This window comes from Dioscorea cayenensis, chromosome 19, assembly GCF_009730915.1.
Source record: "Dioscorea cayenensis subsp. rotundata cultivar TDr96_F1 chromosome 19, TDr96_F1_v2_PseudoChromosome.rev07_lg8_w22 25.fasta, whole genome shotgun sequence".
Taxonomy (NCBI): domain Eukaryota; kingdom Viridiplantae; phylum Streptophyta; class Magnoliopsida; order Dioscoreales; family Dioscoreaceae; genus Dioscorea; species Dioscorea cayenensis.
Genome location: NC_052489.1, coordinates 19,994,481 through 20,007,456, shown reverse-complemented (window position 1 = coordinate 20,007,456; position 12,976 = coordinate 19,994,481). Strand labels below are relative to the sequence as shown.

Below are 12,976 nucleotides of genomic sequence, written 5' to 3'. Positions count from 1 at the left end.
TAATAATAATAATAATAATGTCCCCTACACTTTCCTCTTCTTCCTCTTCCTCACTCACTCCACACTGATCTCCCAAACATGACAACATCCATGTCCATGTCCATGCACATGCCCACTCTCAAGAACTCATCCAAACACTCTTTCATCCTCTTCATTCTCTCCCTCTCCTTCTTCTACCTCTTCTACAGTCTCTCTCTTCTTCACCATTCCACCATTCCTCCTCCTCCTTCTCCTTCTCGGAATGCTCCCTCTCCGACCACTCTCGACCACATCGTCTTCGGCATCGCATCTTCATCCTCTCTTTGGCCTTCTCGTCAGCACTACATCAACCTCTGGTTCCGCCCTCCAATGCGCGGCTTCGTATGGCTTGACAACCCTCTCACCAACTCCACCACCAACACCTCCTCTTCTTCTCTCATTCTCAAACTCTCTACCAACACATCCTCCTTCCCTTACACCCACAAACACGGCTCCCGCGCCGCCCTCCGTCTCTCCCGCATCGTATCCGAAACCCTTCATCTCAACCTCCCAAACGTCCGCTGGTTCGTCATGTGCGATGACGACACCGTCTTCCTTCCTTCAAACCTTCTCACTCTCCTCAACTCCTTCGACCATAGCCAACCCTACTACATCGGTTCTCTCTCCGAAAGTCACCTCCAAAACATCTACTTCTCCTACTCCATGGCCTACGGCGGCGCTGGCTTCGCCATCAGCTATCCTTTAGCTCTCTCCTTATCTCGTTTCCAAGATCAATGCCTCCATCGTTACCCTTCTCTCTACGGCAGTGACGACCGCATCCAAGCCTGCATGGCGGAGCTCGGCGTCCCCCTCACTCGCCATCCTGGTTTCCACCAGTACGATGTTTACGGCGATCTTCTCGGCCTTCTCGCCGCTCACCCCGTTGCTCCGCTCATTTCTCTCCATCATCTTGATGTCGTCAAACCCATTTTCCCTTCTTCCCCTTCCCGCGTCGCCGCCCTCCAACGCCTTTTAGCCGGACCAGTCTCCCTTGACTCTGCCGGCACAATGCAACAGTCTATTTGCTACGACAAGCTCAACCAGTGGACTGTGTCTGTGTCTTGGGGTTTCGTCATCCAGATCGTCCGAGGCGTTATGTCTCCGAGGGAGATGGAGATGCCAGCCAGAACTTTCCTAAATTGGTATTAATAATGCTCTATATTACTTTTACTATTATTTTTTTTTTTAAAGATATTAACATTAGGAAAGCTGAATCAATTCACTTAACCATTAACCAACGAGAAATGTAGGTATCCGCGGGCAGACTATACTGCTTACGCATTTAACACGAGGCCGGTGGCACGGAACCCTTGTCAAAGGCCGGTGTTTTACTATCTCTTGTCGGCCAGCTACGATGTGCGGTTGAGAACGACTGTGACTGTTTATGAGCGGCACCGTGATGCTCAGCCTACTTGCCGGTGGAAAATTGAGGATCCTTCTCAGCATATTAACACTGTTATTGTTTACAAGAAGCCGGACCCAGACTTGTGGAACAGAGTAAGTGAAGCTTGGTTTGGTTTTTCTATTCGGTTGTCTAGTGTTGGTGTGATTGGAATGAATGTTTTTGTTTGAGTGCAGGCTCCGAGGAGGAATTGCTGTAGAGTTAAGCCAGGTGGTGGGGAACGGACGATGGTTGTTGATGTTGGGGTTTGTAGGGATGGTGAGATCAGTGAAATTTAGTGATTGTTTTTTAAGGCAAGTTTGTGAATGAGATTAATTTATCAACGGAAATGGAGTGAGATGGTAGTGACTAGTGAGGGCTGTGAAAGTGTCGGTGTGGTGGTGACGGTGTTAAAAACATAAAAAGGTGGTGTCACTCACTGGGTCAGTAGAGGGAGGGAGGGGGTTGATGCTTTTTGTCAGGCCTTGAAAAGCGCCACGAGAGGACATAACCAGGGGTCTCTTGGTTTTCAATATTTTGGACAGACTGGTGACGTCCACGTGACCTCTTGTACTTGTTGTCGCATTTAATCGCGGTGATTTTGCCACGTCTCTCATCCATTTTTTTCTCCGTTTCCCGCTCCAGTTGCGTTCAGACGGCTTTAGTATATAATATGCGGTGTTTTTTTTTTGGAGTTTTTAATTTTTTTTTGGAAAAGAATTGTAAGTTTCTATGAATTTGATGGAATTATCAAAATTGAGGGCAGGACAGGTGTAGGTTTGTAATTTGGAGTTTTTACTGTGGACCATTCATTTAAGCGGAAAGGGTCTCTTGTTTAATCTGAACGTACAGACCTTTGTTTAATATATACTCAAAAGTATGTCCCTAATTACCTCGATATTTTAACAATTTTTATGCTTACTAAAATTTAATTTTTAATATAATTTAAAAATTTATGATTTTTTTATTTCATCCGTAGTAAATGCGTCTTTCTTTGACCAGTGAGCTCACCGGACCCGGGGTCGGGTGCGGCTGAGCTGGAAGTTTAATTTTTTGAACAATGCTTAAATCAGTTAAAAAAAAAAAAAGTCAGGGATGTCCTTTTCCTTTTTAAAAAGAAAATTTTGCATTTTTAAAAAATGCCTTACGCTCAGGATGAATTTTATAAAAGAAAGCTTAGGAGATTTCAAATTATTCGGGAGCAAAACACTGTTTTAGATCCATGAAGACTAAATTGTGTTTATTGCTGTCAGCCTGTCACACACACACTGCCCCTTTATTTTATTTAATTAAATTAGAAAAATGCACAAAAATTTGAGCACACAAGATACCAACAAAGTCACAAGTCACAGTGAGAACAACAACTTCATTGAAATGGAATCACGAGGTAAACAACAAATGAGTGTACATCAACCTCCTCAAATCTCTGAGTTTTCAAAACAACAATTTTAAAGGAACTTGTGAACTGTATTTGAGCAAAGGAATTTTCTGGCAAATAAATTTACACACCAAAAATATCTCTCTCAGAGATCAAACTGTGCCCTCCTTTCATTTCATTTCCTCAAGTTCTTTGTTTTAGAGAAATGTCAGGAAAAATTACAGCCAAACACACCATCCATCGAATAATCTGTGAACCTCAATTCAGAAACAAAAAGAACAATCAGCTTGTTGATTCTTTAAAGGTAACCACCAATTGTGCGTTTAAGAAAGACGAACAAAATTGTTTAACATAAAGCAAAAGTAGAAAAACTAACCACTTGGGGCAACCTCTTTTACTTTTGTATGGAAGGTCAGTTTACTTTGGTCTATCACCTAGTTTAGCACCATGTTGCTTGATAATACGAACTGCTTCGAGGAGAATAGCTTGTTCGGTAGCACTAGCCTCAGGCTTTTTCTGCAAGTAAAGAAAACTCGAATCGTGAGAGAAACGAGGATGAACATACATGAATCTTTATTTTCTCTATTTTTCCAAATTGCAATAACAAACCATAGGTATTAATACAGATGAACAATGAAGCATAATGCATTATTAATCTGACATGATCGAAGCAAAAAACTTAGAAATCTCATTGTATGGCTTTTGCAGTGCCGTTGAGAATATTATGGTTAACATGAATGACGATGATAACTTTGAAAATTGACTAGAATCAGAGATTAATGATGCATATAGGGAGATGCCGCTCTGATGTACGGAGTTGTTCTCTAGCCCTTGGACTATATTCAGTATCAAGGAGAATCAAGGTTGAAACTTAAAAACTTACCATATAATTGAGATTGCAGCCTATAGTTAGCTCTGCGAATGAGCTTTCAATATAAGAAAGGAAGCAGTAAGGAGCATCTTTCTCTAGATTTACTTTTGGGTTTGATCGCAGCATGGTAACTATCTCCTCAGAAACACAGGGAATCACTTCGATGTTGTCAGTGCAAATGGGTATTTTTGTTAGAAATGAACACCATTGAGCACGAGATTTGTTCACAATTACCTGCAAGTTTAACAAGCATCATAGGTTTCTCTTAAAAGATGAAAAAGATAAACTCCACTTGAAATTCATACTCTTTATACAAATATTTACTCTAAAACAAGCAGAACCCAAACACCTTTTATTTGAAGGAGTGATACCATAATCAAATAATGTGAAACCCATGAAATACTTACAAAAATAAACTTCTCTATAATTTGAACTGCAAATTAGCTACTGGGGAAAAAATAAAAAATAAAAGGCTCATCATGAGTGCATTAAAAAAACAATTTCATAAAGAAGACTCGACAGAAGTAACCTAAAAACTGCAGGGAGTTTTGAATAGGGTTTTATAAAATTATCATTTATTTACAGATTGAACAAATCAATAGTCAATAACTTGAATACCCTAATTTTGTTTAGCTTAATAAAACCTAACAGGTAAAAAGAGACGTACAGATGACAAATGCCAGGGAAAATCCCTTAAAATAAAATAATATTTAGAGCCCGAATAACTAAGAAGCTACAATAAACTTTCTACAAAGCTCACTAGTTCACATGGTCAGGTTCATTTCATTAGTTACAACCAATGCTAGTTTGATTGTCGTTCACCCAACTTGGTGACTTCTTCAAAAAGAGAATTTGAGGTTGGGCAAATTTGACAAAAAACTTCTGCAAGGTGCAAATAGGAAGAAAATGAATGGATATTGTATGACATACCTGACTGGAAAATAGTGAATTTGGAACTATAACAGGAAACTTTTCAGGATTTAGCAAGGATGTGGTTGTGAGTCCCACTTCTACAACTTGTCCTTCAATTGATCCAGCCTGCATAATAATTTTTCAAAAAACAGACACATGAATTCCGGCAAGAAACTGAAAGCACAAATGCAGTTCATATTCTTTGGCAAGTTCATGAAAGCCATTTGTAAATGATAAACATGTACAACATCATGTGATGGACACAGATGATTATTCACCACAAAAGATACTAATATTTGTCACTTTTAAGATCGATAATATCAACAACATTAGATATTCACAAACCTATAGACTGTTAAAATTCAATAGTTTGCTTAAATTTGACAAGACTGGTATGATATTTCAAATATAATACGAGATCACACACACTACTCTCATTTTGATAAAATATTATTGATAATGCTATGATTTGTCTGCTTTCCCAGGAACATGAATGATGAGGCTTGGATAAAAGGGAACACGTTCCTTGGAGCTTGAAGATTGTACCTTTATGCTATCCCCTACTGCAAAGGGCTTCAAGAATTGCAAGGATAGTCCACTAAGCATGTTTCCAAGGATATCTTTTGCAGCAAATGCAGTGGCAACTCCTGGTACAAAGATATGATTGAATATAAATGAAACACAGATCATTTCCAAAAGAGGAATTAGGTGAACGAGTAGTATGAATGAATCGTGTCATCAAGAAGTCCTACCATTTTTATTTTCTGTTTTAACAAATCACAATAGAAAATAAGCAGAAGGTGAACTGTAAAACATGAGTTGCTAAAATACAGAGTTACTCAACATGGTAACAGCATTATAATGCTAGACCTCTTTCCACTATTTAATCTATAGATGCTAATATTGTTGAAGAGGTATTCGCAAGAAAGTTTTATCAAAATGTTTAAGCAAGACCTTCTACATACCTGTACAGACAGGGAGTTTCTCCTTTAGTACAATTTTCTCAAAGTATGTGGTAAGCATTTCATGTTTAACACAAGATTTTTTTTCCTAGGGAGTTCAAACTAACTCTGAATTTCATCCTACCCTGACTTTTGGCAGAAAGCATGTTGATCTAAAAAGTTAACCAGGCATCAGGTGCCTACATAGGTGATTTGGTATGGCTACCACCAACAAGCATAATTCAAAGTATCAATGTGATAAGTAACAAGGGCTTGGTAATTTGCTATTATAAAGGCATCAAATCTTGATAGTATGCAACTTCATGAAAGTCTCCAATGCATTACCCCCTATGCCTCCAACAGTTAGAATAGATTGCACTGCCACACCACAGGCTTCAGCTAATGCCATCAATCCCAGAATAAGTAGGCCCAAATTTGAAAATTTATCCAATGCTAATAACTTCTCTCTATCAAGCCCAAGCCCTGTTGTAGATACATTGGCCATAGCCCGGGCAAAAAGGTTGGTTTTCCACCGGTGAAGAAACCATACAAATGAAAGAACAACTGCACCCCTCCAAACTTGAGAAAGGTACTGCGTAGTTGTTGGTGCAATCATCACACTCCTGCCAAAGTAAATAAATAAAAAAAAAGACTGTATCCAATAACAAAAAGAAATAATCCAAGGAATTCTATGATGTGAAACAAAAAAACAGTATTATTTTCAAAATTACATCCTTCTTGGGTTAATTGTATACATAGCAAGAGCAAATAAAACAATATTGACTCAATTATTGCAGAAGGATTCATCCATTCATCTCTGTATGTCAAGGTGCTTTTGCCAACAAAGGAAGTGTTGAAATTTAGCTTATCAGGGTGAGCATATTCCATTATATTTGTTGGCTTACATCTTGATAATCAATGAAGCATCTCTCAGTAAAATAAAACTTCTAAAACCAGTGCAACACTTAAAGTTTAACATCACGTAACAAAAGATCATCTAATAAAATAAAAGGGTACAAAAATTGCTATTAGAGAGGCTCTACTTGCAAAGCTTTGAAGTCCAAGCTGAAATGAACTTTGAACTTCTGGCTTCTGTTAACATGTTTATTAAAACATGATAAATTTACTTAACAAGAAAAAAAATGAAATAAATACATGTGAAAGAAAAAGAGGGATGGCATGAGGTTGTATTAAGGAATTATTGCCATATTGGTAAAGCATGTCAACCAAACCATGATAATAATTTTTGGGGAGTGATCATGGGAGAAGCGAAGAAGGAATTTTCATTATTTTCTCCAGCTTCTAATGGAAGCTTGGTTAGTTGGTATGCAGTCTTCCGATATTTAGGAAATAATCAACCAAGAAAAAGATGCAAGTGCAGGTAAATTATCAATGTTAAAAGACAAGTCTTGAGCTTTGGAAACAATGGTCATCTGGTATAAGGATCAGCATAGAGAGTTTTCACAATGGTCAATGTAAGGCCCACAAACAGTCATGAGGACATATGAAAAGGATGAGGATTTTCTCAAGATAGATTGCTTCAAAGTGAGGATTCATACAAACAGTAACAACTCCTGATGGACCTCGTCATATTAATCACATATTTCAAAATTTAAAATTCAAAAAACTGAAAAATTTGACAGTGAGAACTACTAATCATACATCTGCATCACATATTACATTGAATTTGAGAAAATGACATTGGTTTTATACGATATAGATATTCTCCATTGTTATTCTATAGTCAGCTTGGTATTGTTCTAACCCTCATCATATATCACATATTTCCATGAAGTGGTGAAAACTAGGATGAGTTGGTGGTTATTTTGGCTACAGCATAGAAAAATATACAAAAATAACAAACAAATAACAAGCACAAAAAAACAAAAAAATATGTGAAGAAATATAATTGGACAACAATGCGGCAGAAAACAATTACAGAAATCCCATGTAAAAAATGAATGCCATCAATGTGTAACCCATGTGTCATTGATGTTTCCATGGAAATCTATGGGTAAACAATGAAATCCGCAAACTGTAATAACTAGTGGGTTTTTGTTCCCCCTAGAACAACTTGGAGATACTTGACAGGTATGATATTCAAGAATGCTCAAGAATCTACTTTGACACATGCATAAAGGATTTACTTGCACTTCTTGGCTAGTGCAGAGTAAAGTGTCCTAAAAGATAAGTCACAATTCCCAAAAATGATGGGCAACAAGAAGATGTGCAAGATAAGTTTACTAACCCATTAGTCTGCTGGAGGTGATTCATATGACAGATAGGCTCAAAGATGAACAACAGGCACGCTGCAGAAAAACCAAGACCTACATGGTCCAGTGTTAAAAGGTCTACACATTAAAGGTAGGATCATAAACTAGAATCTTAAGTTATTTCAATCTTCCCTTGTAGCCAGCTTCGGACTTCTTAGATCTGACCAGATGTTCATAAAAATGGAGGAAGATAATCATAGATTGCCAGATGGTTAGATAATGCCTTTTCCTCCTAGGAGAGATGTTTGCATTTTTTGAGTACTCTATGCAGAGAGCACTGACAGTTAAGACTTGAGAGTCAGAAAGATACAAGGGGAGCAGACGAATGGCTAGCAGACAGGAAAATATTTTAATTCCCAATAACTCAGAACCTATTGTGGATTCGGTCTCAAGCTGGGCCAATGCGGCTGAGACCCCACATCAACATATTTTTTTTAGTTGCAGACATGGTTTTGGCAAAAAATGCTGAACCCTAAATACATGTGGCGCTAATTAGCTCTTCCAACTTAAAACGGCATTGATTGGAAAATGATCCATGGACATGTCACCTATGGCTGTCAATAGGCTGGACTGGCCTGAGAAGACCAAGTTCCAACTACCAAGTCACAAGAAATACAAAGCATCTCTCCAGCTACTGCAACTGTGAACCTAAGCCATTTCAAAACCATACCCAGTCCACCAGGGATTTCAATCTTCCAATTACTATACATCACCAAGGAAAAAGTCTTGTGATTGGGACAAAATACTCAGCAAACTGGTATTCAACAAGTAGAAAAACACGGCAAAGATATTGGTTTCAAAGGTAATTTGTGAAGACAACCAAACAAAGATGGCTTTGTAACCTTATGCAACTTGACTTTTTCCTCCAGCAGTAATGAACTGGCACACAGGGAAATACATTTTAGAAGATGATACTATGCCTGAGATGTACTGAGTTTGTCCATAATGTCCCAAAAAACTTGCATGCAACATCAAAACAAAACTATGAATGGGTGAATTACACGATAAACTTTAAAACTTGGTTTCATCAACCTTAAAAAGCTTTAACTGTCACTGGAAGCAACAGTATATCAGGAAGAAACAATTCAGAGAGGCCAATTATCTGCCTGCAGTAAACATTTATCTACATATAAAGGAGAGTTAATAAGAACACAAGCTAGTGGTGGCTAGCTTGTTGTCCTATCTCTACATCATTCAAAATAAATTGACTGTTGCGTGTAGTTTTGTGTTCTCGGTCAGCAAAATGAGGTTTATTTTATATGCCACATTCTTTATGGTCTATCCTTGTTATTGACATGCAAAAAGACATAGAACACCTCTCATGATAAAGAGGATGAAAGGATAACCAGAATAAGCCATGGCATAGTTTTCACAAACTGAAGCTCTAACAACACATTAGCTTATGTTATAAAACAAATGATTCCTTATGTCACACACGTTATTCTTGATTTGTTCCTACTCCTGGTATAGAGGATTTGCAATAGCAATTATTCCAAACATGGAATTAATAAATCAGGCATTCCATTCTACTGAAGGACTTAATTTTTTGCCCGTCTTTGCATATAGCACTTCTAGACCATGGGTCAGAACTAATAAAAAATAATAATAAAAATGTAGACAGTTATCAAGCCTTCTGAATCTTAAAAAAGTTGCAACCTACCTAAATTGGTTAGAACATCTTAAAAAGAATAAATTTAGGACTTACATCCTCAAAGAAGAAAATTTATTTTAAAAAACAATAAACAAGACATGTAAATAGCCAATCTAAGTTCAAGATTAGAATAAACAGTGATTAAAAAAAAGCCAGAAAGGAGGAAAACCTTACAACTGAGAAAATGCCATGAAGGTAACTAAATATCTTGCAGGATCTTCCACGGCACCCCATACACTTTTCTCATAAGGAACTTGTTCCTTTGTCGGGCTTCCAGATAGTAACGCAAGAGGATTTTGTGTTGTATATTTGTGAAATTTTCTCAAAATCCTGGGCAAGATCATCCACGCTATTAAAGTACCAAACATAGTTCCACCAATTGGAACTATCACTTGCTGCATATATGGCTGTGAATCATATAGATCCTTTATATAGGGCGTAACTGAATCAAACACTTCTTTAGCCTTTTGCTCAGCAATAACAGTGCTATCTTTAGCAGATTGGTAAAGATTATTCAAGGCATCAGTCCAATCACCAGTTACTGAGTCTGTAGTTCCATTAGTTGCAGATTCTGCAGAGGGAACTTTAGGAACTTCAGCACCATTTTGAAGACTGGATTGTTGGCTACCAGCATGTGATGAATATCCTCGATTGTGAAATATTGGACTGACACAAAATGGGAACACATTGTGTTGATGATGCAGCTTGCCTTTAAACAAAATTCCTTTTGAGGATCTGATTGAAGATGCCAAAGAAGAATCAGGCATATAAAATCTGCCATGTGAAAGTGATGAGAAAGGAACCTTTTCCATGGTCCTCCCTATATGTATCAAAGGTGAGGTTTCCACCTTGTTTGATGAGCAAATCTGAGATGCTATTGGAGAATAATGGGAGAGGCATCTTGAAATATCAATACTAGAATAGGAAGTAGATCTGCAACACGATGAACCAATGGCACCAAAACCCGACCGAGAAAGAAGAGTTCTAACTCCAGACATAGCCAGATGTTACCCAGCCCACCTTCACAAGTAAATCATCACAAATTACGGAACTTTCTCAACTGAATTACTTTCACGTTCTATAAAATATAATTTTTCGGGTGAAGTCAATCCCATGTTCCAAAAACAGTGATAACATCAAGAAAACAAATAAAAAATAAATCCTTGACATGCATATCAATAATATTGCAATATCAGAGTTGAAGAAACTTGAAAAAAGAAAACTAAAGTGCTAAACCTAATGTCCATCAATGGCTAGCCCCATTAGGTAGAGCATTGTGAATACAACATTGATGCTTTCCAGCAAAAATTCTCTCTCTTTCACTGTGCATCTCAGAGCTCACTCTCACATTCCCAACCATTTACCTTAGTTCCAGAATCATCTCATACCTTCAAAGTCCTCTATCCTAGCAAACTAAATGAAGGTCAGCCATTGTGCAACGAAACAATAAAGAATTCATTTTGAAACAAAAACACACTAAAAAAAAAAAACATTTTCTTCTATTCCTTTACAAATTCCAGTTTCTTAATGCAACCTGGCACCATAAACCAAATTTCCTCCGTTTTTACATTGCTTTCTCCAACACTCCATCAATCCAAACACAGCACTAAAAAAAAAAAACTCATTTCAACCTACATAAAAAACTTGAGTAATCAAAGCACAAGAAAACAATTTCCCTGTATTTTCCATCAATCCAAGAGACAATAAACATAAAAACATCCAATGTTTTTCAAAAATCTCCATCAGCTCCACCGAATTAATCATCCAATATAGTAGATCAAAATGAAGCTAAAAGATTGCATTCAATGAACTCTCCAGGCATTCAAAATCGGAAGGAAAACAAGATATTGAAAAGTAGAAAGTAAAAGGACTCACAGTGAGACAAAAGCAAGCAAGCAAGCAAGCGGCGACTTCTGGTTTGGTTTTCTAATTTCTTCGAGCAAAGCTTCGATGAGCAGGCCTAAGCCTTCGCCCTTCGAGCCTCCATGCCTCGCCCTGACTTGGAGTTCAAGTCATTCTCTCCAAACGGGCTATCGGATGTGGACCAATTTTGGATCCACTATTTCTTTTATTATTCTTTATTAGTATAATACTTGAATTAGTCCTTCTACTTAGGTCACTCTATTCTTTTAGTATCTCTACTCAAAAATGCTCCCAATTAGTTCCTTTACTCTTGAAAATGAGCTTAATTTTTTTTTACACTTGAAAATGACCCAACTAGCTAAGTGAGCTTATTTTCATGAGTAAAGGGACTAGTTGGGAACATTTCGGAGTAGGGAGACTAAAATTATAGAGTGACATAAGTAGAGGAACTATTTAAGGTATTCTAACTTCTTTATCTTTTATAATAATAATAATAATAATAATAACAATAATAATAATAATAATTAGTGGCGGAGCCACGTGGTGGAGAAGGGGGCAATTTCCCCTTATAATTTGAGAATAAGTTAATTTAATATTAATTTAATAAATTGATGTCATAATTATCCACATCTATTTTACAATTAGCCCCCTTAGCTTTTTACTAACTAAAAATAAAAGGAGACTAGTCTCATCTTATCTAATAATGAAGCTGTGACTTCTGTTTGTTAGAAATTAAATTTATTTATTTAATTTCTTAAATTTAGCTTTAATTGTACTAATTTCAACTGCATTTGTGGAGAGGGTTTTCTCTGCAATGAAGATTGTGAAAACTCAACTACGTAATAGAATTAGTGATTATTTGTTGTATAGTGACATACATTGAGAAAAATATCTTTGATTATATTGATATATAAGGAAACAATCATTCATTATTTTCAAAATATTAAAACTCGTAGGGACAATTGTGAATTTGCTTTTGTTGATGATTTGTAATAAATGTTTATGTACAAGACTTATCTAAAAAATGATTATTAATTTTGATTATAGACTTATAGTTGAACTTTTATTTATTAAGTTTCATTTGTACACTTTGTCTATGATTTCTAGCTCCGCCACTAATAATAATGGTGGTCATTTTGAAATTTATTTACTTGTTAAGTTTTTAATCTTCCTTAGGGAAGATTGAGAGTGTGATTTCTTTCCATAACTTTTATAATGGGGTTGAGAATTTAGAGTTGTTGAGTAGAGTGATTTGTTTATATTATTTAAAAAATAATTTAAAAAAAAAAACATATTTCAAAGCAATGGAGATGAATGCAACTAACTAGAAAAATATTAAAGGCCTGTTTGGCTGTAAAATAAAAAAAATGACATAATTTTATTATGTAGGAAGTGCAAGTGATTCTTACAGAAATTATAGCATATTCTATTCCTATAGAATGAGTGTTTGGTTACCAAAATTAAAAAAAAATTACGGAGATCGACCGGTCGGCCGGAGCACCGGTGGATCGCTAGTGTGTCACTGGAGGCCAGCCGGGCGGACCACCAATGGATCGCCAGCGTATCACCGGAGGCCGGTGGACCGGTGGTTGGACCGGTGACCAGTTGCCGGAAACCTGCCGGACCACCGGTGAATCGTCGGCGTGTCACCGGAGGCTGGTGGACCAGTGATCGAACCGTTAATGGAC

At 37.0% G+C, this 12,976-nt stretch overlaps 2 protein-coding genes across 3 annotated transcripts; one reads left to right on the top strand and one right to left on the bottom strand.

Annotated features, from left to right (window-relative positions):
* Window positions 1–2,155, top strand: LOC120283320. The gene is made up of 3 exons (XM_039289968.1): window positions 1–1,160; window positions 1,269–1,515; window positions 1,597–2,155. Exons 1-3 carry the CDS (start codon window positions 79–81, stop codon window positions 1,696–1,698), a joined length of 1,431 nt encoding a protein of 476 aa, XP_039145902.1. The 5' UTR covers window positions 1–78; the 3' UTR covers window positions 1,699–2,155.
* Window positions 2,156–2,738: 583 nt separating this feature from the next.
* On the bottom strand, window positions 2,739–11,449 carry LOC120283319 (mechanosensitive ion channel protein 1, mitochondrial). 2 transcript variants are annotated; one of them, XM_039289967.1, is made up of 8 exons: window positions 11,301–11,449; window positions 9,600–10,445; window positions 5,847–6,124; window positions 5,107–5,207; window positions 4,579–4,686; window positions 3,661–3,882; window positions 3,154–3,293; window positions 2,739–3,034 (listed from the first exon to the last, which is right to left on the bottom strand). In XM_039289967.1, the coding sequence occupies exons 2-7, from the start codon at window positions 10,421–10,423 to the stop codon at window positions 3,195–3,197; spliced, it is 1,632 nt and encodes a 543-aa protein (XP_039145901.1). In that variant the 5' UTR covers window positions 10,424–10,445; window positions 11,301–11,449; the 3' UTR covers window positions 2,739–3,034; window positions 3,154–3,194. The 2 variants fall into 2 exon arrangements, with proteins under 2 accessions (XP_039145901.1, XP_039145899.1); XM_039289965.1 differs by having other exon boundaries at window positions 2,739–3,026.
* Between the last annotated feature and the right edge of the window lie 1,527 nt (window positions 11,450–12,976).